Raw genomic sequence first — 27,718 nt, 5'->3', positions numbered from 1 at the left:
CAGAGACAGGAGGAAAACTCTTCCAAAAAGATTTTAATCCCAGTGCTAGGAATTTTTCTGTTGCATTAAAGATATAGAAATCTAGCAGAAAATGAACCCCCTTAGGTTCCAGCTGCTCCTCAGAGATCAGAAGAGCTTGGGTGCAGCTGGGCCTAGGTTCTGATTATAGCCAATTGGACACTGTCTGCCTGGCTGAGTTCTGTAGGCACTTAGAGGATCCAGATCCGCAAACAGTGCAGGTAATTGAAGTGACAGGAAAGCAAATTCTGAATTGCTGGTGGCAAATGCACCAGCTACAGAGTGTTAATATGTGCTGTTACTGAAGGAATAGTGACAGAGATCTGTTAGCAGTAGATCTAAGTAAGTATTCCCAGGTTTGTTCCAAGACAGTTGGCAGGCACAAACCTCACCTAAGGTGTTCCTTCAGGGAAAAGGAGTGACACAGTCCATCAGCTGATCCAAAGCAAGCAGAGGGGCTTTCCTCTCTATTGTTTTGCTTGTTTGGTTGGTTGTTGTTGTTTTTTTTGTCTCAAACCCCCAAAGTAGTGTAATTTTGCCTCTTCCCAAAGGAGTGGAACAATTGCATGTTATAGGTGAGATTTTGGTTACTGGGGTCACTGAACCAATTTTGAAATAAAAGATTTTGGGTTTTTTCTTTGAAATCTGGTGTGGTTTTTTCATCAGAGCTGCTTCTTGGTGCAGAAGTGGTTCGAGACTTCCCTGCTGTTAGTTGCAACTCTTTTGAATCAACTTGATCAAATGAGGCAATAGGTGGTTCAGATAAGTACATTCTTCCTTCTTTTCCTAGAAATTTTCCTCGGGCAACATTGAATGTTTCAATGGACACTGTTTAAGATCAATGAGAAAAAACATGCAGCGCTGCTCAGAGTCGAGCTTTGACAAAAGCATGGAGATATTAAGTGAAAATGTCAATCGACACTTTTCAAGGTATGATATTTCTAGGTGTTCAATCTCTATTGAAGTCATAGAATGAAAAGCAAAAGTGAAAGCGTGCACAGTGAGTCACATCATGATAAATCTACAGCTAAAAACCCACAAGGGAATGTGACTGTGTTAATGTGCCAGTGTCTTAGGACTAGAAACACTCTTCTTAGTAAAAGTGTTCTGCTTCTACAAAAGGCATGTATCTCCTCCCAGGTCCTTTGAGATCTCTCCCTCACTTTGGTTACTGAGATATTACCTGCCCTGTTGAGACATCAAGATGAGCATGCTGGGAAATATCTGTCCTTAGAGAGCTGCATGCATATGGTACACAGCAGACTCGGGATCCAAATCTTCCCTGGAGTCTACAGGCTTTTCTTTGTGTGACATGGAGCACCAGATTAAAGTTCCCCTGTGCTGAGGGGGAAATGTGCAATGCAATGTGATTCAGTACTTCTGTACAATACCTCTAATACAATTCTGTTCTCTTTTCTTCTCTTCTGTTTCTTAATGTAGGCAGTTGCCAAAGCCAAAATCAGGCCCCAAAAAGGAAGACTATAAAGAAGGTAAGTAGTGATAATTCCTTAGGATTCCTTTTTAGCCAGATTTCTGAGAAGGATTGCATTTGTCACTTTGTCCATTTAACTTGGCCCCAAAAAGTTCTGAACTCATCAGCCAAAATCACCTGAAGTGAGAACAGATATAACAAAGAAAGGAATTTCCAGTGAGTTTTATGAAAAGAGGTAGATACAAATAGGAGGAGATGCTATTAATTCCTTTCAGGCTTGGGAAGAATGCAGTGTGAATTCCTGAATTTTTAGGCCTTAAAGAGTCTGTTCCTTAGCTCATGTTTCTTTGTGTCAGTGATTTTCTGGGGTCTGCAGAGCTGGTTACCTTTAGAGGTTAACTGTAAATCAGTCTTTCAGGTAGGAGGGGATAGTGCAGTACTGTACACAGTTACAAAGTAATTCAGTCATGAGATGCATGCTGGCATGGGGAAGGTGTCCCAGAAGTTGAGCATTTCGCCTTTGAACCAACTTGACATGCTGAGTACACAAGCAGGCTTGGTGCTGTGAGGCCACTTTGTGGCAGCTGGGAAGATCCTTTAGCTCCAGGCAGCATTGTGCCAGCTACAGGCTGAACATGGGAAGGGACCCAAAATGCACTTTATGTGTAGTAACTCAAGTTTTTCTTGGGTAATGTAAATTATTATTTACTGAGCTCAGAGTTAGTTTTATAGGTGGTTAGTTTTAGGTGGTGATGAGATCAAACCTACCTGTGTTTAAAATGACGTGGTGATACATCTGTTACTCTCTCACTTACCTCTCTTTAATAGTTGTAATGAACCCATAGTAGAGGATGCTATCTGGTAAATATTGGACAGATCTCTTTCAAAGCAAGCAAAGTTCTTGCTTTAGTTTGTGTATTTTTGGGTTCTTTATATTCAGGAGTTTATCTTGAGGCGTTTCTTGTCTTCTTGGGTTTTTGTGTCATGGTGCAGAAAATGAAAATGATGCATGCTCAGACAGTATACCAAAACCAGGCATCTTTAGAACAGACCTCTCACATAAGCAATTTTTAGAAAAAGCTATTAGATACAATTTTACATGAATAGAGGGAAAACACCTTAGAGGTAGGCATTTGTTGTTTTCACTTTCCCAGAGAGAGCTAACTGGAATAAATTTGCCTCCTACATGGAACAAAAGCTGGGTGTTTGTTTTCATTATCTCAGCTTTCCAGTCTACTAAAAAGCTGCTGTACAAATCAAACTTTTAAATATGTAGTTTAAGCAGAAGTTCTTTAAGTTGAATGCTGTGATCACAAAAACAACTTTCAATTCAGTATTTAAATGTTTAAAATAAAAGGTAGGGGGCTTTACATTTTTCTCGAGCAAGAGTGAACTAAAGGGGCTGACATATTTTCCATCACAGAAAGTTTTATGTATTATTGCATTTTAGTGTCCAGAACACTGAAGACCAGAGCTGATGCAAAAGCTGCAGAGCAAGTCCATGAGGAAAACGGGGATCTGGAGGTTCGCCGCAGCTGCAGGCTTCGGCAAAGCCGTTACGCCACTACAAATGAATCTGTTCTGTTTGACAAACTTATAACAAAGTAAGGAGATCTTTCTCACCATCTTACAAAGCTACTACCATGAGCCTTATTAGCAACCCTTTGTACTATGGCAAAATATTGGCTAGGGAGTTTCTCCTTCTGTTGACAGCAGGGAAAGGTATTGTTTTTCCTGGCAGCAAGAGCTATTTGCATTCACTGGTCAGGCTGAGACTTCCTCTGAGCTGCTATGTATGTGCTATATCTGAGTGATCAGATGTTAGGAAGAAATTATTTACTGTGAGGGTGCTGAGGCACTTTAATAGGTTGCCTGGAGTAGCTGTGAATGCCCGCTCCCTGGAAGTGTTCAAGGTCAGGCTAGGGCTTTGAGCCACCTGGTCTGGTATGTATGGGCTGGGTAGGTTTGTATGTTGTGAACCAAAACAATCAGTTTACATTGTGACTTTTAATAGATTTAAGATACTAAGGAAAGTTGGATACTTGCAAAGTGAAGCAATCCAAGTGTTTCTGCCTGTCTGTGGCTTAATTCCCTTTGTGAAGCCCAGACTCAAATTTGTTTTCTGAAAGGTTTGCAAAGTGTAACAGCAGTAAGATGTTGTGTCTAGCATAAGTAGTCATTGAAAATCAATGTGAAATTCAAATAGCAGTGTAGAGAAGCAATCTGTTGTCTGAAGAAGGCTGGGAACCAAGTGACTCAATGCTATTATGCAGAGCAACCTAAGTGCTATGAAAAACTGCCATAATTTCTTTGTTACTTTGCTGTGATCTTCAGAATTCTTTTTTCCTACTAAAATAGTTGGGGTTTTTTACTGTGTTCATCAAGAGAAGGAGAATAAAACTGAAAACAATGTATGTTTGTGTATACTCATGCATTTGTTCTTAATTCTCTCTATAAAAAAGTTAACATTTGACATAATTTTTAAGGAGCATTGAAAAATTTGGCTAAGTGTCAATGCCTTGCGTTGTGCACACTGTATTAAAATATGGTGGTTATGTGTGCTGTTATAAATGGGCTTTTTCTGTACTTGCCTATTTTTGCTTTCATATGTCAACTTTGTATTTTAGTACTGCAGAAGCAGTCTTGCAAAAGATGGATGACATGGAGAAGATGCGTAGACGGCGAAGGATGGGAGACCTGGAGGAGTTCCATGACGCAGAAGAAGTAGATACTAATTTATTTTGCTGGTTTTGTATAAGTAGGGTATTTAACATAGGGAGATGATTTCCTTCCCCAAGAGGAACTCATGGTTACATGATAACAATCATATTTCTTCTCTTTTAGTTTTATTAAATTAGGTTAGTCTGCTGTCCTTTTGAATGGCAGTCACTGTTTTCTAAACATTGTCATAGCCTGCTCTCAGATTTTTTTTCGTTTGGATCTGCATTCCTATTTTAGAGTGGAAACCCTTTTTATTAATCTTACTAATCCTGGGTTCCAGAATGATGTTCCTGTTCTCTTTTGCTGTACAATAATTAAATCTTCTGTGTATATGGAATGCCTTGATAATGATGGTATAGGCACCAAATATGCCCACAGGTTTTCTGCTTATTTGTGATTGGTCTTTCATGTTTGTGTTGTTTTTTGGGTTTTTTTTTAAGGAAAGCCTCGATATGGAAAGGACTGATGAAGAAATAGCTGATAATCAAGGTAGCATTGTTGGATAAGTTTGTTTTAAGTTTTCTTGACTATGCTCTAGCCAAAAACTTTGTCTTAAATAATTGAGATGGGATGAACTACTGGGTATTTTTCATCTATTGAGAAGAATTTGTGCTGCTACTGACATTACAAGCCACAGTCTATAGTACAGACTCTAGGGCTGTACTATAGTGAGCTCAAAACAGGTTTTCAGAGCAAAAGACAAGTTTTTTGTCCAAAGCTCTTACAGCGGGAAAGGTTGTGGACTGGTGGAAATACACGTGAGGTAGTGCATTTTGAAGTTAATATAATTTGCAGCAGTACTTAAGCAGTGCAATGTCATGTTGGTGTGCAGGGGGTTCCTCAGAGGAAAGTGAAGCCAAAGAAGATGATGGTGAAGACAATCGAAAGCGTTACTCCTTTCGGCAGAGGAAAACTGTTGAGCGCTATCAAGCTCCATTGCAAAGTAGGTTACAGGCACAGCTTTTCTTAAAAACCAATTACTTGCATGCAAGTGAGAGTGTTACGGGGTTTTTTTAAGGATGAAAGTACATACACACATTCAACTTCTTTTCAAATATCTTATCTGCAATTTTGTTAAATGCATATATCCTCTGCACATTCTATTTCTTTGCTTTTCAGCATCATTACTGTTATTTTTCAAGAAAAATACTATGTATTTATTTTTCAATAAATATACTATGTATATTATGTATCCTTGAAAGAATAGTATGTAAACACACTGGATGACCTTACTCCTGTGATTTTCAGTTCTTAAAACACAGGGCTGTGTGTTTTTGCTTTTATTGTGCACTGATTTTAAAAAACAACCTCTTCCTCCCCATCCTTGAAACTTCCCTAGAACTTAGAGATGGGTGATACACATCCCATTCTCTGCCTCTTTTAGTATCCTGCTTTCTCTTAAACTTGTTTGTAACATTGTTCCAATTTTTTTTACTTTGAGCAGAACCAAGACAACGTAAGATGTATTTTTCAGACAGGTCTTCACCTGTCAGACAGAGAGATTCATGCAAGGGAACTAACAGGTATGAGTTTGGTTAGTGATAATTCTTTCTCAGTAGTGCTGTCAGTCACACGACTGAATACTGCTTTCAAGGGTTTTTGGACTCTTGGTAATTAGATATTAACAGTATGGTTATTGCTGTGGTAGTCTGAGGGAATAAAGAAAGCAAATATTGGAGGAAAGCCCATCTGCTTCATTGACCATTAGATTTTATTAGAAAATGCAGTTTTTGTGGTGATGATGAGAGTTATGGCTGAGATTGTATAACTCCATTGATTTGTTCTGGAATTTAAGCCAAATCTCCCTCTCAAAATCTCAGACTGTTTTATCTTGAAGGATGCAAATTATTTTCTTAAAACCAATTTAGTTAGAGAGAGGATGGAAGTTTTAATGAATTTTTTTTAATCACTCAGGTACTGATTCTGGTTTCTCTTTGGAATCAGTTCCAGTTTCTGTATGAAACTATACTTAAAGGAAGAAAAATAAGTGAAATTTTAAATTACAAATTTCAATAGTAATGACAAATAGGTTTAGCATCCTGCAAGTGTTGAATGCCATTTGCTGCTAGATAGGAGTGCTTTATTTAGCATCCTTGAAATTAGGCAGTTATGGAAGGAGGGAGTTATGAAACCAAATTTTGAAATTAAGAGGTTGATGTTTCACAGAGTAGATACATAATGCTAAGTGAAACTTGATTTGTGGGTGAGAGCATGTGGACAAAAAGAGTAACTTGCTTAAGAAATTTCTTTGCACACTGGTTCAACATTTTACCTTCCTAATAAAAATGAAATTTTTTTGGAATCAGATTCATAAGGAGTACAATAATCTGGACATTTACTAGATCTCAAAGTAAACTGAGACAGTGTTCACTTCAATTTTGATATTACTTACTGTTTATTTTCATTTTTTAATTGTTTGTTTGAATGTTTGCAGGCGGAGACTTACAGTCCCCAGCAGTGATTCCTCTTCCTCATCTGATGATGAAGAGGATTTTGAGAGGCAGAGGAAGAACAGAAATTTAAGAAGGTTAATGCAATTGGAGATCTGGGGAGGAAGGAGACTGCTTGGGAGGACTTTACATCTTCCTAACTGTGTAGTGTTAACGTATTCATCTTGTTCAGTTTCTAAATTCTGGCAATCCTTTCTGTTGATGCAACTGTAGCTGGACTCTCTACAACTGGATTTTTAGAGTGGATTTTAATAAACCACTCTAAAAGTTTGATTTCTAGGTGGGATGGGGGGTAACAACACTGATGAAATTTCTTAATGCAAAATTCTGCTGCTCCTGTGCTTTACAGTAGCTGATTCAGAGAGAAAGCCACTATAACAGGGGATGTTATAAATAGAGGAAATGACGGGGATTTGATTTCTTAGCAAATGCTCTAGAAAAACTATTTTAGTAACAGTCTAACAGATATGTTTTCAGCCTGATGTCTCAGATGCCTTTCAGAGTAGTCTGTTGGCACACAGGTTCCAGGGCCTTGGGAAGGACTGGCAGTGATAGGCAGCCTTTATAACATTAAAACCAACTGAAATAAGTATCAGCTTGGGCTGTAACTTCTTGAATACAGGAATTAAAAGTATTTGAAAAGCGTCAGTGTGTCTGGGGGTCAGGAGGGGCAGTTTTCTTCCTCACATGAATCACTGTCAGCCCAAGGTCTGCAAACAAGGAATATCTTGTTTTAAGCTTGTATTCCTATATATGATCTGTTGACTGGCATGTATATTTATAAGTGCTGAGAGCTGTTAAAATAATTAACTCAGTTTAATATCTGGAGTGACCATTTTCCTTTCTTTACTCACAGACATTAAACATAAAACAGCTGGAATAAATATTTAACAATTCAGGAAGTTTACACTCATTTATAAGGTCTTCTGCATTCACATGCTATTATTAGAAAATCAAAACCACACATTGTAAGTTAGAAAGCACCTTTCTTTTTCTCCTTAATTCAAATCAGGTCTCTTCCTGTCAACTTTCGGAAAAGTGACTTAAAGGGAGTTCACAAAGATCGCATGAAGATCGGAGCGAGTCTGGCTGATGTTGATCCAGTGCAAATAGATTGTTCAGTGAGTATTTTTACTTCATTATGTCACTGAGACATCTTCAGTAATTATGAAACCTTATAGACAGCACAGTAATGTGCTGTCTGTAACTTCCTTGGCTTACAGTTTTGTTTCAAGCAGTTTGAAAATTGGCACAAATGTTTCCTTTGTGCTGATATCTAATTTCTGATGGAACTTTATTGAGGTTGCAACTTTAACATCTAAAATGTGTTCTGATGTCTCCATCTTTAGGTACGATTTGATGGCGTTGGTGGTCTTGCTGACCACATTTCTGCTTTAAAAGAGATGGTTGTTTTTCCATTGCTTTATCCAGAAGTCTTTGAGAGGTTCAAAATTCAGCCTCCAAGGTAAGGCTTGCCATTTAAAACTGTAAATTCTAATTCATCTGTTTTCAAGAAAATATTCAACTCTGAAGTATTGTTATGTTTCCGTGCTTCAGAATTTTAAGTTTTGATGCTTTTGGGTTCTTCTAGCAGAAGAAAAAAATAATTTTTAAAAAAGGATGGAATCCAGCATACATGTAGGTTCAAAGATTTGCGGTGTGGTGAGACTGTGTCTTAAAAGTGTCTTGCCTTCTAAAAGGGGATGGCAGAGTGGTTTTGAGTTCTACATGTAAGTGGACTTGATCAGCCTGTAAGTGGTGGTCATCTGCAGTTTTGTTTAGGTGAAGTCCAATTGTCTGTCCCACCAACTCTTTTTTTCAAGAGTTCCAGTATCAGCTTTACAGTTGTGTGGACTCGTAACTAGAAACTTGCAGTGCTGGCTGTGCTTGTGCTAAAAATGCATCTGTCCACTTTTTACACAGCTGAATGGGTTCTGTGTTATGAAATGAAATTATTAGTGATTTAATTGTTAGGTTTTTATATTCTAGGCCATCAATACTCAGTCATGTTATATTGCAATAGGACTTAAGTTTCTTTGTTTTCAGTAACTTTAAAAGTTACTGAAAGTATAAAAGTATAACAAACAATGAAGAGAGCTTTAAGAGAGAACAGTTGTGTGCTTCAGGGATGAGGGTGGTCACAGGTACTTTTCTATGATATTTTTCTTATGTGAATTTTTTTGGTTTTTTTAATTGCAGAGGCTGTCTATTCTATGGCCCACCAGGGACTGGAAAGACATTGGTTGCTCGTGCACTTGCTAATGAATGTAGCCAAGGTGACAGGAGAGTAGCCTTTTTTATGAGAAAAGGTGCTGACTGCCTGAGTAAATGGGTTGGGGAGTCGGAGCGACAGCTTCGTTTGTTATTTGATCAGGTACAGTTGAAATGTGCATTATGTTCTGTCTGAGTTGTAACTCACTTTCTGTGTTCTGTGGTCAAGGACATTTCTTTTTCCTTTTTTTTTTTTTTTTTTTGTCAACCCCTTCCATTGAAGTGGGATTGTCAGTGTTTCGTTTTTCAGTAACATTTTTAGAGGCTGGAAGTCTTGAGATCAATTAGGAAAAATTAGTAAAGCAGTCAAGAGAACCTTGCAAAGAAACATACACCCCCAACTCCTTGCCTCAGGAAAGAAAAATCCAAACAGCTGCAAAAAAGGTTTCAAGAAGTGGTGACTTTTGATCAGAGGAAAACAAATGCAGGCTGAAAGCACGGGTATTTTGAAATTGGTAACAAAGGTTGCTTCCAGAGCCTGTAATACAATTAAGTCCTGGCTTTGTTCTTGGTGGTTGCCAAATAGCTGTAAAAACCAGTGATGTGATTTGTTTCCTGTCACCCATCTCAGTGGGTTGACCTATGTTCCTGCCTTCTGTTACAACACTTCACTACTTTTGATCAATGAATAGAAATCCCTGATGCTGGTCTGAAAAATCTACTTCCAATGACTTTGCAACCCCAGTGTTGTTTGTGCATTTCTCCTCCAAACAGTGCTGTTTTCCTGATGTCAATATTTCTGTGTTTTCACTGTAGGCCTACCAGATGCGACCTTCAATTATTTTCTTTGATGAGATTGATGGTCTTGCTCCTGTACGCTCCAGTAAACAAGACCAAGTTCATAGGTGGGGCATGTTTTCTATCAACATGGAAGCTGCTTGATCTTTGTGAAAAGAAGACCACAACTTATTTAACTTGATGTGACACATTCATTTATCCTGAAAACTAGTAATTCAGTACTACTTAATTTCAGATAATCTTTAAATAGTAATTAAAACCAATTCACTAAACTTGATGCCACCACAAGGTCTGTGTTACCTTATCTATTTTGTTATATCTTAAAATTATTTGTCTTTTTCTAGTCAGCATTTTATCAAAAAGAGCTTGTCCTTTGAGTGAGCATTGGTGATGATTTGGAACTGAAGAAAATTAACTGCTGAGTAAAAACTGTATTCTTCTCTTAGCTCTGTTGTATCAACACTTTTGGCACTTATGGATGGCTTAGACAGCAGAGGAGAGGTTGTGGTAATTGGAGCCACCAACAGGCTGGATTCTATAGATCCTGCTTTACGAAGACCGGGACGCTTTGATCGAGAGTTTCTCTTCAGCTTGCCAAACAAAGAGGTCAGAACTTCAACTCCACCTCAGTGCTTAATGTGGCAGAGTCCATCTTTGTAACAAACCCCTGCAACACAGCAGGATTGTGGAGCAGTGAAAGTCTCCTCAGTATTGTACTGCTTGGACAAAAGAGGGCTCACTGGAGAGACTGTGCTGTACTGTGGAGGGCAGACCTGGCACTGAATATATCATTAAGATGATTGTAATAGGTAGTTTTAGTCCTCTTATTATTAGTTTTGGTTTCTCTGCAACCAGTGAGGAAAATGGGGTGCTGCTACTCACGAAAATGTTTAAAAATGACTTCATGAATTAGTTAAGAACTGCTGTAGCATTGTGAAATTGAAAGAAATGGTGTGCAGACAAGAATTTTTTTTTTTAGTAACAAAAGCTTTGATCCAGGCTGGTGCTGGAACCATTAAGTATGTTAGGACCTGGTGTTCTTACTGGTACTCATTAATAGGGACTTGGACAAAAATGTGAAGTCACTGCACAGGTGCAGGGCTAGGGAAGCTTCTAGTTCAATGACAATAGGCAATGAAAAAAATATTGGGGGTGGGGGTAGCAAGCACAACTGGAATGCAGGTTTTGTGTTTTCTTTGTGGCTGTCACTGTTCTTTTTCTTAGCACTTTCTGGAAAGTGCTGAATTGAATCCTGGTAAAAGTGCACTAAACAGTGCATTTAACAAAATCATTTTTCTCCAGTTTTTATGTGCTGTCAGGAACAGGAGAGGAGATTCCATGAAACAGATCTAATACACACTTCCCCAGTGTGGAAGAAATCTGCCATAGTTAGTCCGTGTGCCACCAAATAATTCAATGAAAATCCTGCTAAGATCAGAGATGGGGATAGGCAACATTTTACATTTTTTGCATGAGTGACAGTAATTTGAGTCATAGCTATTGTTCTGCTTGATAGTAACAGCAGCAACTGGGAATGGAGTGCTAGGACTGTTTTCCTTGCATGAGCTTTCAGAAGAGCAAATTTGATGAACTAATGAGACTGCAACCATGAAATTTTGCTGAATTTGAGAGAATTTTCTGTAAAAAATCTGTTCAAAGTTAAGTTTGGTGTTTTTTACTACAGTGTTTTCTTCTGGACCTCACACTTGTGAAAACTCACTTTTTTATGGAAGATGTAAATTGCCTTTTACTTCATTGCAGCCCCCAGCAAGATTTTAATGTAACAAATTTAGAACTAGGAAATTTTCTGCTTGAAAAAACAACATATTAACCGACCCTTAAAATACTTCAGAGTTTAGCAGATAAGAAAAGTATTTGTATTAGTGTGAGAGTTTTGGGGGTTTTGTGTTGTGGTTGTTTTAAGAGAAAATTTAGGGCAAACTGAAATGCAAGTGTTCTGTTTTCAGGCAAGAAAAGAGATTTTCAAAATTCACACACGAGATTGGACCCTGAAGCCATTGGACAAGTTTCTTGAAGAGCTGGCTGAGAAATGTGTTGGTGAGTTTGAAAACATTGTGGGTTGCTGCATGGCTGAGTTGTGGGGAACCAGAGCTTGTTCCAGGCAGTACTTGAGCTCTGGTGCCTTGCTGTAGAGTGAGGCAGTGATGCATCTGGCATGTCTTGGGAGCAAACCAAGACAGATGCTGCTTTCAGTTTTATTTTTTCTCAGAACACTGAATAGGTTTAGGCCCTCTTTCCCAGGAGTAAAGTTTTGACTAGGGGGCTGCTTCCTTAGTGCAAGCTATCAGGCTCTGGAGGCACATGTCAAAACTTCTCTGCAGTGTAGTAATTCTTTAAATTATCTCTTACCCTGTTAATTTTTGGCTGCATGCAAAGTCTTTCATTGTTGCACTTTAGAATTCTTGGCCTTGACTTCGGTGTTGCCTGATCCTGACAACATTTGATTCTTGCTTTGTTCATTAGGGTACTGTGGTGCTGATATTAAAGCCTTATGCGCTGAAGCTGCTCTCTGTGCTTTGCGGCGCCGCTATCCTCAGATCTATGAAAGGAGTGAGAAGCTGCAGTTGGACATCGCTTCCATTAAAATAACAGCAAAGGATTTTGTCATGGCCATGCAGAAGACTGTTCCAGCTTCACAGAGGGCTGTGGCTTCACCTGGGCGAGCACTATCACCTATTTTAAAACCACTGTTAGAAAACACGTTGGAAAGAATTTTACAAGCCTTACAGAGAGTATTTCCCCACGCAGAGCTTGCACTGAAGAAGGACCAACAACAAGGTATAACAACATCACCCACTTGTTTAAAATTTTGCCAAAGCAAAAGCTTCTGATATGTGTAATAACACATATAAACCCCTCAGCCATAATGACAGCTGAGTTTTATAACCTGGATGTGCAGAGTGCTGGATGGCAGCTGTGAGTGACCTGCAATACACAGTGGTTTAGTTGTTGTACTTTAGGGCTTGGCTTCCATAGCATAGGTGAGCTCATGCTCCTCACTGCATCAGCCTTAATCAGGTTTAGTTTGTCAGTTGGTGAGAACAAATCGATATTCGTACACTCCCTCTTGATTAATGGAGGTCTGTGAATAGTTAGTTACTGTGCTAACCTCTGGAGAGTGTTCTCCCAGTATCACTCCTGGTAGAGTTGGGATTGTTTGTGCTGATGAAACAGAGGCAGAGACCCACCAGCACAATGAAAGCACTGGGGCTGGGAGATGGATAATTGCACCCCCCTCTCTGTTGCCCACCTCCCATTATCTCCCCTTTTGTGATCTTCAAGAAGCCTCACTTAAAAGTTGTGTGGGTCTTTATACTCTGAATAGTTCTGGACAAATGGAAGTCTGTGGTCATTACATTCACTTAATTTCCTCACATTTGGTGGGAGAACCTCTTTCAAAAAGCAGTGGCCTCATTGGGTTTTTCAGGTGTCTAGGAAGTACAGACGTTGTTCCTAATCAAATTGATTCCAAGGGGAAAAAAACTCCCAAGTTTTTGTCAGCAGAGACACCTGATGCAAATTGTGGGACACAGGACAGCTTTGTAGAAACTGTGCAATCTCCTTACATCTGTGGTAGAACGAACCCTTCAGAAAATAGCATACAGTGTATGTCCTCAAACAAAATACAAGAGAATAATTTCCTGCACTGATTTCAAAGGTGTATTAATGCAAGAGTCAGATTTGAACTATTCAGGAAAGTCAACAAAGCTCTCATCTTTAAATCCTATTTTAGGAAATGATGTGATTGACAGTGAAGAGGAATCGCCATCAATCTTTGAAGAGAATCCAACTCACAAAGTACCTGATGGTGAAAAGGCAGAATTCCTCACTTTAAACAGGTTTTGTTTGTCCCCTTTATGTTTACATTTTAAGATGGCTTAGTCTGTAAACTGTTTTGTTGTGAGGGGTGCTGGATGAAGGAGTGATGGGTGTGTGGGGGATGGTCAGTATTTGCAAGAAGTAAGTGTGAAATCCAACTGGGTACTAATGTTGTAACCAAGTAAACTGCCCTGGCCCATCAAACTGACTGGCCCTGCCCTGTTTGCTTCAGTCAGTGGTCCACAGATTATTAGAACATGTTGATTTAATCCAAGGGTTTAAGACCCAAGAGATGTGCTGTCTGCTAAAAGATGTTCTTTTAGCTTAAAAGAACCCTAAGGATTTGTGTAGCCATCTTCTCCCTTCTGCCTTCTGATTGTTAAGTCAGAAATAAATTCAGAAATAACTTGTTAAAACTGTGAGAAAAATAATGTCTGCATTTTGTACCTTTAGCCTACAGAGTTTGTTAATCTTTTGATGTTTTATGGTGGAAGTTGTGTAAATCAACAGCTGAAGCAGTAGATTATTGTTCTCACTGTTGGGTCAGTTATTCTTCTAAGATCTTTGACTTCAGCAAGTAAAGGTACAACAGCCTTGAGGTAGAAAAACCCACAGACTTCTTCACAAGTGTTTCATGCTCATAAAACAAGATGATTAGGAAATTAACAGACAATTCAGAGAGAAAACCATAGAAGTAATTTAGCCAATCCAATTGTGTGCTTCTTCAGATACAGCTAATGTGTTTCAGTGCCCACATTAATTTTTTTCCTAGAAATGTTGGTATTCTTCCTTGCCATCATCTCCAGGCACTACAGCCAAATTTTAGCTAAACTTGGCAGGTGGAGAGATCTGTTACCTAAAGTCAAGGCCTATTGAAAATAGTAGTGTACATGGAGTGAAGAGACTGAGATTGGTTTGTGCTTAGAAAAAGAGTTGTTGTTCGGCCCCATATCAGGTCACTGACCAGTTTTGTGTGTGTATTTTTCTGGACAGCTTCCCTGAAGGATTTAAGATCTCTTACTTAACCCAGCTAAAGGAATGGCGGACATGCTGGGGCCTGGCAGGATTTCTTAGTGGAGGCATGGTACCAGTTCTTGAGAAAATAGGCTTTGATAGTCTTCCTGATCAGTCTAGCTTATTATTTCATGGAACAGGGAGTGTATTTACCAAAAAAAAGCATATAGGAAAAAACTTCAACATCTGTGTGCCTATTAATCACTTGTTTTTAAACTTGTTTTCTTCTTACTGTTATAGAAATCCTCGTTGCCAGCCAACATCTTTCAGGCCACGGTTCTTATTAGTTGAAGATCCAGGGTGTGGGCAGGCTTTTCATCTGGCACCTGCAGTAATCCATGCCCTGGAGAAGTTTCCTGTTTATACACTAGACCTGCCTGCTTTGTTTGTTAGCATCACATCCCCAGAAGAAACATGTGCACAGGTATCTTTTTTCTCATTAATCTGATATGACTCATAAATGGAATATAAACTGTATGTAAATTTGTGAAATAAGCAAAATTCATTGTTAAGGGAGGAGGCCTGGTTGGAATAGGCTTTTATGTTTACTTCTGTCTGGAAATCTGCTTTTTTCCAGATGGAATGATACTGTATAAGGATGGTATACATAGTCATGTTTTCCTTTTGAAAGGAAGTAGTGAGAGTGTTGCTAGCAGCTCAGGAAGATGGGAGGTGCTGCTAATAAAACTCTCTGTGGCAAAAAATCCTGCTGGTCTCTGTTGGATCCAGGAAATTTTCATTGCTTCTTAAGCCTCTGTGCTCTCCATAGATGGCTCTGCATCAGCCTGATGGCATCATGCACTTTCTGAAACCCTGTTTATTGTTACATTCATACGACAGTCAAGGTTTGGGGGGAAAGGGTTTCTTCTTTTACATATACAGCTTGCAGCACTGCAGTACATGCAGTAAAGGAATTAAAATTCATATAACACTTAGATTGTTACACTAGTGTGCTTTCCTTCACTAGGAAAATTAAATATTACCAGATTAGTGCCAGTTTCCTTCTTTAGTTTAGGCAGGGAATACATCTTGTTGTTTGGCATTTAGTAGCAGCATTGGAGAACTGTAGTAGTCAGGAGAGACACATTCCATAGCTTGTTTGTCACATGGGAGGAGCAATTTTCCTTTTGTTATGTGATGGTTGCATCTGTGGATGAGTAACTACCCTGTGTAGTGACTGCCTGGATATACCACGTGTGCTTCCCCACCTTTTGACAGGAACTCTCTGAATATTGTTAATCTGAGAGGGCACATAGAGAAATTTGTCACTTCCCTCTGGCAGTAGATGCATTTTGTCTCCTGTGATTGAGGTGCCATCTGTAAGCACTGGCTTGTGCTCTTCCAAAGCATATCATCTGCTCTGATGGATCCTTTGGTAGTAAGAAGTTGTGATTTAGCTCTTCAGGCAGACAAAAGAATGGTCACCTCTTATAAAATGTGCTTGAAATTATGCATTGTAAGCAGGCTTCTCACATAGGTCTTTGAGCCTGTGTGTGTGCTCTGAACTGAAATTGGTGTTGTTGCACTTGTGTGGCAATTTCTCTGGGCTAATACATCTTGCTGAAGGGCTGGTCGTGGTTTTTTGGGCGTACCACCAGATTAGCTGAGTGCTGAGGCTCTTTAGGAGTTCTCTTACACATAAGGAGTTTTGAAATTGGGCAGAGATTCAAGTCTGTTTCTGTCTGTGTAGCCATATCTGTGTTTGAATCATAGTGAAAATTTTACCTTATTGTTAAGGACTAGTTAATTTATTGATTTGTCCTGATGTTTTAGCTTCATGTACTCCTATTTCATAAGATAGTTTGATGTGTAGTTATTTAGTATCCTGTTCTACAGGATGTAGTTTTCTTATCTGAGCTTTCATTTTGCCAGTTGATGCGAGAAGCTCAAAGAACAGCACCAAGTATCATTTATGTCCCACAAATCCCTTTGTGGTGGGACACTGTTGGACCTACTGTGAAAGCCGTTTTTACAACACTACTGCAGAACATTCCAACATTTGCTCCAGTTCTGCTCCTTGCAACAACTGATGTAAAACATGGAGATCTCCCAGAAGAGGTATTTATCAATACTTCTTTTACTCTTCCTTTTTTGTTTGTTAGTTTATAATTCCTTTAAGCATGGCAGTGCTGTACTACTCTAAAGCAAATTCATGCTGTTACTATTTAGGCACCCAATCACTCTGAAAAGTTTCTTAAAATTTGCTTAGACAAAACAATGGTGTGAAAGCATTTGTCTGAAGTGTTTTCTGAGTAAAAAGATTGACTTTAACCCAAATGTTTCACCCTTCTCACACACTGATCCTTATTAGACAGATGAACAAATTTGCTTCAGGCAGTCATTTTGGTGACTGCAAGATGGTGAGGTGTGTGCTTAGTGAAGAATATACAGGGCTTGAGATAGGAAAAAGATTGTTTTACTGAAAAGTGAAAGCTATTTTTACTGATAAAGTACAGTGGTCACACTGTTTTTGATGGAATGTAATTTCAAATTTCAATAATTTCATTATTATTTCCATTTCTTTTTACATTTGGTAGATGAAAATTTGACATACTGGAAAGATAAAGTCCAACTTCCATTTAAGTAACTTGGAAATCAATTTTTAGTTGTATTCCTTAACAAAATTCAGTACGACTACCTGCTGAGCTTTCTGGACATTTGTGGTGGTAAAATTACCTCCCCAGTCCTCTCAAGCTGCCCTGGGATTTCAGAAACAACATCAGGGGGTGTTAAAGGAAGGTGTTCAAAATGTGAACATGATGCTCTGATTATTTTGTCTTGGTAGCAAAACTTACTGTGATGTTGTTAAATGCTTTCTAAAATAAGGAATGAAATTATTTCCATGCCCTTTGATAATAGAGATGGAAAAACAGAGTACAACCTGGAAATATACAACTTTAGACACTTCATTTAAATTAATTAAAAACAGAATTTTAAAAGCCAGCTTAACAAAAAGCTGGCACTTGTATGTTGAACCTTGCCCATTCCCTCCATAGCTGCCATAAGATTTGAGCTAAAGAACAGAGAGGCAGGTAAATACAAAATAACCAACCTTGGAAGTGGTGACTGTCAACTGTGTGGTTTATCACACCTTTTTTTCATGGAGCCTAAACTCTAGATGGTATTATTCCTCAGAGCAGGTGTTTTAATTTGCCATTCTATGAAAATTAAGCCTTTCAAAGCCAAGAAGACAACTTTACATAGCTTATCTTACTCAGATGAGTACTCAGTTTAGTTTAGAAAGGTACTCAGCTTTTTGGAATAGAATATAAAAAATTACAAAAAATGTGTGTGACCTTATATCTGACATATCTTTTCTCCTCATGCTTTAGATAAAAGCTTTATTTAATAATGATTGTGAAGAAGTTTTCAAAATCCAGTGGCCTACCTGTGCTGAAAGAAAAAGTTTTTTTGCGGACTTAGTTATGAAGCAAGCTGCTGAACCTCCTGCATCAAAAAACAACTCAGGTGAGGATATTCAAAGCACAAAATTTTGCTAGCAGTAAGTTAACAGCTAATACAATACAGTGTTTCCTTTGGGGCAATTTTCTATCAATTATTTTTGATGTGCTTGTATTTGAGTAGCATTAATTGACTAAAATTTTCCATTTGAGCTCGGGCGCCCCTGGAAGTCCTGCCTGTAGCACCGCCCCCAAAGCCTCGCCAGCTGTCAGAGGAAGAACTCAAACAGCTGGAGGAGCAGGAGGAGGACACGCTGCGGGAACTGAGGATTTACCTGCGGGACGTGACTCACAGACTCCTCATTGACAGACGTTTCAGGGCATTCACAAAGCCTGTTGACCCACAGGAGGTAAATCTAGTGTTGATCTGCAATACCATTATACCTGTGTGTATTCACAATTTCTGTGTGTGTGTGTTCCTCAGTGTTTGTGTGTTGTTTCTAGGAAGGTTTATCTTTGTCTTTAGGATCATAGTATTATGAATCTCCAGGATATGGGAAGTGAAGTTTTGTTTTGCGTTTACTTTTTTTGACTCTTGGTCACTCAAATGTCTGTTATTTGAGTTTTCACTAAGTGCCTGTGTTCCTTCCAAAACCTCTTTAAAACTTGAGATTATTTCCATTAGGAGGGTCATCCAACAAGGATCATCTAGTTCGGGTGCCAATTATATAAAATGCCAGCACAGTTTGCTTGTAAAAAGACTTTGATACGTAGGTGTATTACAGCACTAAAAAGGAGAGATCTCTCTTTTTCTCTGTAATTATAAACAGTACTTCCAGGGCTGTTTTAATAAAGTGTAAAGCTCTTTATTGTCTTTCAATAGTTTCTGCAAGAACAGGAGTAGAAGCAGCAATTTGTCGTATTTTCAGACTGTTCTCAGGGGACTTTCCTTGCTATAAGATCAATCATAAAGGCTGTGTGATTTTTTTTCTTCCTCCCATATGCTTCTCATTTAATTCATTGAATAAGAGTAGGCTGGGGCACATACTTCCAAGTCAGATGGAAATTTGAGATAGCTTTGCATTTCCACAAGTTCTTGTTTCCCCACATGTCCACTGACTTCTTTCCTTTCCTTGTAATTTCTAGATCTGAATAATCTAAACAAACATAGATATCCTCATCTGAGCTAGTTATTAGGCTCCTTCTATTGTCAGAATAAAGAAATAGGCACCTCTGGGTCCAGCTATCTCATTCTAGGTGCCCAGGACAGGTGCTTCAAAGGTGCAATTCCTGCATCCTTTTTCTTGCTGCCAAAACCAAAGGGAATTTCAGGTGACTTTACTGAGAAATGGTTTTTTGCTGTTATTTTCTGAAAGGAAGTGAAACAAGTTCCACTCTGGATGCTAGTTCCCTTCTCTGCCCCACACATTCTTCTCACCTCCCTGCTTCTTTGTTTTGCCCTCTTCCAGCCTGTCTCTTCAAAGCCAGCTGAAATAGCCTTTCTGTTTTCAAGAAGCTAATTGGATCTTTGGATGTATCATATTGAGATTTTTAACAAGTCCTTTATTTGACTTTATGAAAATCATTATTTTTGGTGGCTGCTGTGTTAAATCTCTGAGCATGTATATTTCTTTTGTAGGTACCTGATTACAATGCTGTTATTAAACAACCCATGGACCTCTCCACAGTTCTGTCCAAGATTGACATGCACCAGTACCCAACTGCAAGAGACTTTCTAAAAGACATTGATCTAATCTGTAGCAATGCTTTAGAGTACAACCCAGCTAAAGATCCTGGAGGTGAGGATGTGGTTTTATCACTAATTTGTAAAAATTTTAAATGTACAAGTTGATAAGTATCATTTGCCCCAGAGAGCATTTCTGGCCAGGTTGTGAATGTTGCAGTATCAAATAAACTTATTTGGGCATGAAATTGTGATAGATATGTTGATTGGAAGCTACTGCCTTTGCTTTAAAATTAACTTATCAGTTGTCATGCTGAAAAGATTGACCGAGATAACCTTTCAGAACCTACCTGTGACAAGACAAAAAACTTTCCAGGTAAACAAAATAAAGGGGCTCATTGGCTGGTAGAAAGTACTCAATTGTGACTGTAAAATTTCAGATCGCCTCCTCAGGCACAGAGCCTGCGCTTTGAGAGACACTGCCTATTCCATAGTGAGGGAGGAAATGGATGAAGATTTCGAACGACGCTGCCAAGAAATCAAAGAGTCTCGTAAGCAGAGAGGTGTGTTATTTGGCACTGAAGAATTAAAGAATTATCTCAGTATTTGTAACCAGCCATGCAACACATCATTCTTTGCTCTCTCTTCTTTATTGCAAGGTTCAGACTGTGCTTCTTCTTCCTTCTGTGTAATGCCAAAAGAGGACTCTGTTCCTGGGTGTAAGAAAACAGATCCAAACTGTAATGAAAAACTGAAGATCCTAGCAGTGCCTGTGGATGTCAGTACCCCCTGCTCTAAAGGCAAGTTGTGTTTTACTCAGGCTTTCCTGGAGAAGGTGCAGAAGCCTCTGTTCTTGTGACTTAACAGGTTCTTGTGATGCCTGGTTCTTCATGCCAGAGGCATTATATTTTTTAATATGCTGCAAAACATGGGATAAATCCAGAGGTCATTCATTCAGTATGGTTATAAAGTCCAAGTACAATGGCTGGTTGACAATGTAAGGTGCTGCCCTTGGTGGCCCAAATGCTATTTAATGGCTCCTACATTGCTACCTCTTAAAGTTGTACATGGCAGTTTCTGAATGCTTACCTAGTTTTTAGTTATATGCAATAGTGTTTTCCCGTTCCCTGCCCTCAAATATTAAACTCTATTCCCGTGATTTCCAACTGAAGGGGAAAGGGTTAAAAAAAGAGGAGCAATAATCATAGACATGTAAAGGAAAGATCACTATTTTCTTCTGTTTTACCATGAATAAGACATGGGGGAAAAAAGGCCTTAAAACACATGACATGATGTGACATTTCCTGGTCTTGCTGGCATGTCTGAGAATGTTGCCACAGACTTGACCCATAGGCCTTGTGTGGTACTCTGTGAGTACAAAGGATGGTGGGTTTTCTGGAAGGGAAAATTACAAGTTTGTATTGAACAAGGTTAACTGAATCAGAAAGCTTATGAGGTGTGAATCTCTATGGAGGATTTTTTTGTCCAGCAAATACTCCCTTAAAAGTGCCTCTTCAGCTCTTCCCAATGTGTGTCTAACTTCTGTGAAGTTTACAGATTCTGAAGGTTCATCTCCAAATATGTTTCTATGTTCACATATATTAGATGACTAAGTCACTTAATAATCTTGCTTTCCAGTAAGACTTCCTGTCTAAAGTAAGACTTCTGTTTTCATAACCTCTTGAAGCTGTTGGTTTTGTGAATTAAATTCTGTAGCTGGATCTTTTAAAATCTAGTCGCTAACTGACTCCAATAAATACCAATTTTTTCTCTAGACACATGTCTGGGGAGATGGGCAGTGGTATTTAAGCTCATTTGGTCATTTTCCTTGTCAGACAAGTAAGATGAGCGTCCTTCTTGTTTTGGTATTGTTTTCTATTACTTTTTCTTGTATCTCTTTGTAGAGAAGTCAAAAAGAAAACGCAAAAGGAATAGAGAGTCTTCAAGTATTGCAGCAAAGAAGAGGAATGTTCAGTTCAATAAAGAGAATAAAATTCCTGAAGACCAAAATGAGGTGGAGAGCAATGAAGAGTCTGGCACAGATTGCACTGAATTTGCATCCTCTCAGGATACTCCTATCGAAGAACATGAAAATGTACTTCAAGAACGACAGAAAAATGGGACAGAAAATGAAAGAGAGAGAGTTCCCCTTGTGGGTAAATCTCCTTCTGGAAAAAGGAGAGAACATTTGGACCTAAGAGAGCAGAGTGAAATGCCAGACTGTCAAAAAGCCGGAACTTCTGAAGATGGACGTTCAGATGGTGAGAGATCAAAAAGGTCATTCACTTCCTTACTCCTCCTCAGGAGGGTTACACTACCTACCAGGTTTTAGCCTTCCTGATTTCTGTTCTCAGTTGTCTCTCAAATTGGTGCACAGTTTCTTGCATAATGGTGCTGCCCCTTGAGTTGTGCCAGCCAAGTGTGTGTATTTCTGCAGCTGCTGAGTTTCTGATTCTGCCGTTTATTTTTCAAATAGTACCTAACTGAAAAACAAACATTGGCTTTCTTTTATTGCATGAGGATCTTTCCAGCAATAACAAGTATAAGTTAAAAAGCTGTACTTCAAACAGTGTACACCCAGGGTCATGTGTGGAATAGAGGAGTTATGTCCTAGTGTTTGCAGTGTAAGATGTGTTTTCTAACCTAAATTACTTTGGAGTTTTACAGCGCAGTGCTGTAACGGCAACAGGATGTGTTCCCCTGGTTTTCCTCTGCCTTTTTGTCTAGTGTTGGGTTTTTTTTTGTGTTCAAGTCTCTAGTTTTCATGGAGCAGAGATTTTTGCCAGAAAGGAGGTAAAAGTGTCAAACCTTTATCAGTGAAAAATGGTAACAGTTGTCTCTGTTGTTGCAGAGAGGTTCTCTTCTCCAAGTACAGGGTACTTCACTCATACTGCGTTTCAGAGAAAGAGAAATCCTGACTTAAGAAATTTGTGTCATTCCAGATTTGTGGGTACACCGTATGACTCGTGCAAGATCTTCTCAGGTGGAAGAGAAACAGCTGGGATGTGTTGGGAAGGCAGTGAAAATTGGCACACAGAGAGTGTTTGTGGATTACTGTGAGCTTAAGGTAAGTTTAATTTTTAATTTTGCTAATACCAAGTTAGGACATTTTCTTGCTACATACAGAGTTGTAAATTAAGTCAGTTGTTAACCAGTGCCAATTCAGACAAAGTATGGGAGGGATATATAGCTGGTGAAATAATTCAGCCTATAATGGACTATGACTGCTGTTTCCACAGCTAGTGTAGGCTGCTGTTCTTGCTTTTGGTGAACTAAAATTTTAGGAGACTGGATTATCTCCTATTGTTAATGTAAAAGGGCTTGTTAGATTTTAAACAGCCCACTGACAAACTGGTAGTGCTGTTGGTTATTAGTGTCTTGGCCGTTTTTATGATGGACTGGGGAGTTGTTTTGGCTTGCTGTTAGCATGTTTTCATTTATTAGGAACTGAAAGAGTACATTGATTTTTAGCAGAGATGACTTTAAGACTTTGAAGTTAGCAGGTTGACCTAAAGGTCATTCTGGATAAAATACTAATATCTTCTCAAACACTTTCAAAATCCAGTGACAGAATTTTACATTCATATAGGTACAGTGTTAGAAGGTTTTTCCAGTCCCCTAGAGGAGAGAAGTTGTTACCCTACAATACAGTTTGTGAAAGGGTCAAAATTGTGCCTAGCTGGAGGGGGTCAAAGAAGTTCCTTTGCATGAATTGGAGAGGGTAGATGGACCTGGCGTTTTTCTGGAGATGTTGCAGTGAGGAGAATTCAGGAAATTGCCAGGTTGAGGTCCTGGAGGTGGGTCAAACCAGAGGGGGCTGCTGTTTACCTGCCATGATAAGAAATTAAGTGAGAAGAGAGAAATTAACTTCTCAAGACAGGCTTCCTAAGCAAGCAAATTTTATGGGTTTGTGTTCATAGAATGATAGAATAACCTGAGTTGGAAGGGACCTAGAAGGATAGAGTCCAGCTCCTGGCCCTGCACAGGGCACCCCCAACAATCCTGCCATGAGCTTGAGAACATTGTCTAAGTGTTTCTTGAGATCTGGTAAGCTTGGTGCTGTAGCCACTATCCTGAGGAGCCTGTTCTACTGCCTGACCACCCTCTGAGTGAAGAACTTCCTTACATCCAGCTTAAATTCCCCTGACACAGCTCCATGCCGTTCCCTCGGGTTCTGTCAGTGGTCACCAAAGAGCAGAGATGGATCAGTGCCTGCCCCTCCACTTCCCCTGTGAGGAAGGTGTTCATGTCTGTGTAGGCAATGCTCATGGGTTTCTGTGGAGTCAGGGTGCCAGCAGTGTGTGCTCTGAAGGTACTGCCCACTGCAGAGATGGTACCACAGAGCCCTTACAGAGTTCTCAACTGTGAAGACAGAGCTACAGTCATAAAAAGCATCTTTTAGAAAACTTGACTCCTTAACAGGAGTGCCACTGGAACTTGCTGCTTGTGTTAGAGAGCCTCTTTGGAATTCACTTGCAGACAATAAGCTGGGTGACCTTCCAAACTGCAGCTGCTTTTTTTTGTTTGGGCTGGTTTTTTTTGCTTGGGGTTTTGAGTTTTTTCATTTATTTGCTTGATAATAGGCCCAGAACTCAAGGAACACATACAGGAGCATGCAGTCACTTCTGTGGCAGCATTTAAAAAGTTTCACATGGGAAGTTGGCCATACACCTGTCCTACCTTTTCTGTTTGGAGCTTATCTTTTGCTATTCTGAACTCTGGTTTCCATTTTTTTTCTTCAGCAAGTGCTGCATTCTATTGCCGTGGTAACTGAGAACGTCAGTATATTTCGCATGGAGAAACTGTATGCTGTCCTTAGCCAGTGCATTTACCAGCACCGGGAAGATGGTGACAAAAACGAATTAGTGAAGGTAATTTTTTTTGTCTTGTAGCACTTTCTGTCATTATTACAGGCGTGTGTGTTATGCATATGTACACATGCCCTGTGAATGTCATGGTTATTTAGTATTACTCATTGCTGCTTAGTTGCCTGTGTTACAAGATTTGTTCATTACAGTCTGGAAGACATTTCTCCATATTGCAAAACTATTGTTGCATTTGGCTTAGCTGCTGGCAGTTTCAGCAGAGCCCTCAAGGCAGTTGAGCTCAGTCTGTCACCACTCCTGCTCTAGTACCTTGTCAGTACTGGGGGGGCTGGGAAAGGAGGGGGCTTTTCTCAGTCTGTCACTTCCCCGTTCTCCTCTTGTGGGCAGTAACACACGGTAACAGTTGTATAGCAGTCATTCCATTCCTGAAAAGAAAGTAAGTATGAGGCATAACAAGAAGAGACTTTAGTCTCACCAGACTTCCTTTTTAGCTAGAATGGCTTAAGCATCTTTCATTTCATATATGGGAGCTTCCTGCCTATGAAGGTTTAATGCTAATGAGTCAAAATTCTGTAATCTCTCCTTCTAAGAGAGGATTTCAAAGTTGTCAGAACTTGGCAGAAATACTCCTCAGGAACCCGTGGTCCCAGTCTGTCATTCCCAGTGTTGAGTTGATTTAGATAGGTTGGATATTCAGTCTTCGGCTTCAAAGTCCTTGAATCCACCTTGTCTTCCAGGTGGTCATGCATAAGAATAGATAAAATTTTTTAATGCATCTCAGTTTTCCTTAAAAAAGCCAGGAAGCCTCTTCTCTTGGATCCTGGTCATCCTGATCTCTTCTTGCACATCGATAGAGAGTCAGATGCTCTTGCTCTGATTGTGCAACAGTGAGGGTTACTTGGATGCAGGGATGCCATTCCTGAATAATGCACCCTTCTCCTATCTATCATAAATTACATGATTTAGCATGTTTGTTATCCTGGTGCTTGTGAGCTTTTGTGCAGAACTTCATTTCTTTGTTTTCTGCTTCTTTGACCAAAGAATATTTCTTGTTCAGAGAGATTGCACAAGTCAGTCCAGGAGTAAGTTCTACTGTATGAAAACAGAGACTTTAGCAAGTATTTATTCAGAGTGCAGAAAAGAACAGTTCAGCTTTTAGCTGTGGCTCTTTGGGAACTGTCTCCTCTCTAATTGCTGAAAGCACCATTGATCCATAGTCCCCTGATACAGATCCCTGCAGTTTTCCTAGCCTACTCTCTATTTTGGGTGCATAAGGATGTGTTGGAGCCAGTGAGTACAGAACAGTGGTGGTGGTAGCACATGTATTGGCTAAATCATTGCTAACAGTTGTGTGCACACATTCTCACTTCTTTTGATGAAGTAGTAAACAGGGTTCTTAAGTTTGTATTCACACTGACTCCCAATTTGTCTTTTTTTTTCTTAGGCAATGAAGAAAGAAATTACAGCCTTCAGTTATCCATGATACTTGATTTCAGCATACTTGACATACTCTGTAATGTTTTCTTTTTATTGCATGCTGTTTTTCTTTGCATTGTTCAATAAATACTAGGTCTACATATATATTTATACAGATATATCTTAAAATTTATTAAGAAAGCTCAAATAAAGTCATTTAATGACTTTGATATTTCCCTTCTAGGTATGTATATTTTAATGTGACATACTGCTGTGATTGCCTTTTGAACTCAGCAGATCTGAATAGATAATTTCAGTACCTCTCTTTAAAAGAAAACCTAACTTGAAACAAAGCAAGATTTACTACTGTAACTTTCTAAGGTAAAGTTTAATCGTGCTTGCAATAATGACAATCTTAATACTGGAGAAAACCGTTTTAACACAAATTGTTCATCAGATGGCTTGTAGTTGAATTCAGTTGTAAATAGTTTTCTAGTCACCTGGGAAGAATCATATCTGTTTATTACATAAAAGTGAATATATTGTTGGTGATAAATATATTGAAGTAAAGCAAAGCAGTACCCTGTTTTGAAGAAGTATTTCTCTTCAAACCAGCAGAGAAAATTTATCTGTTAATTTGATAGTTATTTAAAAAATAAGGCAAAGTTTAACTATATGAAAATAAAATTTTATATAAATCATGATAAAATATGTGGCATGACTCTTCACTCTTCTGTTCTGTCACCTCGTGTACACAATGTGTGGCGATACTGAACGCCGAACTGTGCAATCCTTCTTTGTGTTTGGTTTCTTACCTCTGTCAGTAGTGGTCTCTTTTTGTGTCCTTCTACTGTGTTTGTTCAAACATTGGTGTGCTATGTAGATTTTTTTTCTCTGTATTGTTTGGTGGGTATTAATAAAAAAATAATCTCTTTTTAGTGGTGGGTTGTCTGCTCTATTTTAATCACAGAACAATTTTGATCATTGATAATCTTGCATGCAAGACATAAGGACAAATACTATGATTTTAAAATAAGAACTGCATGTGATCAGCTTCTTCTCCACTGAGTGTATGGATTATACAGCAAAGACAAGCTCAGGAGAAAAAAAAAATGGAAAATTTATATTTTAATGCAGTTTATGACATTGGCAATGTAATAAATGAACTAATGTCCTTAACTTGATGTCCTTCTTGGCTGCCATTGCCAATTTCAATGTGACTCGGGGCAGGCAGCTTGTTGAGTCCATCTCCTAAGAGCATTATTTTGAAAACTCAGAGTGTGGAATTGAGGAACCAGGCACATTCCTGGGATCAAAACTTCTGTTTTGAGAACGTGGCTTCCTGTCACTAGGCTCGACAGGGTCCTGTACCAGGGCAGATTTTTAAAAAGCTTCCCAATTGTGTAAATCTTCCATCTTCTGTGTCCACCTGTTAACAGTTAAGCGTTCCCCATATATTTTTTTCTTTCTTGAGGAAATTGTCACATTTTACTGTCTAACCCAAAACAGCACACAGTGATGAGAAAAATAGTGTAGCGAAACAACGTTTTTGAGAACTGGGCAGTGTGAGTTAAACCCAAAATTTATTAAAATATTTTGCACGTAGTAAAGGGAGAGAGGTCTCCCTTCACCAAGTTCTCTAACTAACAGAAAGACCCCGACAACCCAAGGTGTGGGAAATGACTTTTTCGTTAGAGCCGCTCCTTCTGTCTTCACTCGCGCTGGTTTGTTCCCGGGACCCTGCGGCCGTGCCCTCCCTCGGCGGCAGCTCCGGGCGGGAGCGGCAGCAAAGCCCTTCCCGGGCTGGGGGCGCCGCTGTCCCTCAGCCCGTCCCGGGCGCGACGGGAGGCCCGAGCTCGGAGCCGAAGTTTGCCAGCGGGGGCGCGGCTGCCGCCCGGGAGCTCCCG

General features: G+C 39.3%; 1 protein-coding gene across 1 annotated transcript; it reads left to right on the top strand.

Annotated features, from left to right (window-relative positions):
• Window positions 1–792: 792 nt before the first annotated feature.
• On the top strand, window positions 793–26,749 carry ATAD2 (ATPase family AAA domain containing 2). Its single transcript, XM_031056750.1, has 27 exons — window positions 793–948; window positions 1,459–1,508; window positions 2,901–3,054; window positions 4,078–4,174; window positions 4,612–4,660; window positions 5,004–5,114; window positions 5,616–5,694; window positions 6,606–6,698; window positions 7,634–7,742; window positions 7,971–8,086; window positions 8,821–8,995; window positions 9,649–9,737; window positions 10,077–10,236; window positions 11,598–11,688; window positions 12,115–12,429; window positions 13,385–13,490; window positions 14,725–14,908; window positions 16,357–16,542; window positions 17,817–17,952; window positions 18,099–18,295; window positions 19,525–19,684; window positions 20,010–20,132; window positions 20,229–20,369; window positions 21,474–21,830; window positions 22,512–22,636; window positions 24,312–24,440; window positions 25,840–26,749. The coding sequence occupies exons 1-27, from the start codon at window positions 860–862 to the stop codon at window positions 25,876–25,878; spliced, it is 3,660 nt and encodes a 1,219-aa protein (XP_030912610.1). The 5' UTR covers window positions 793–859; the 3' UTR covers window positions 25,879–26,749.
• The last annotated feature ends 969 nt before the right edge of the window (window positions 26,750–27,718 follow it).

The sequence above is a fragment of the Geospiza fortis genome, unplaced genomic scaffold (genome assembly GCF_000277835.1).
Source record: "Geospiza fortis unplaced genomic scaffold, GeoFor_1.0 scaffold111, whole genome shotgun sequence".
Lineage (NCBI taxonomy): Eukaryota > Metazoa > Chordata > Aves > Passeriformes > Thraupidae > Geospiza > Geospiza fortis.
The sequence above is the reverse complement of the archived record's forward strand: the minus strand, read 5'-3'. Positions and strand labels throughout refer to the sequence as shown.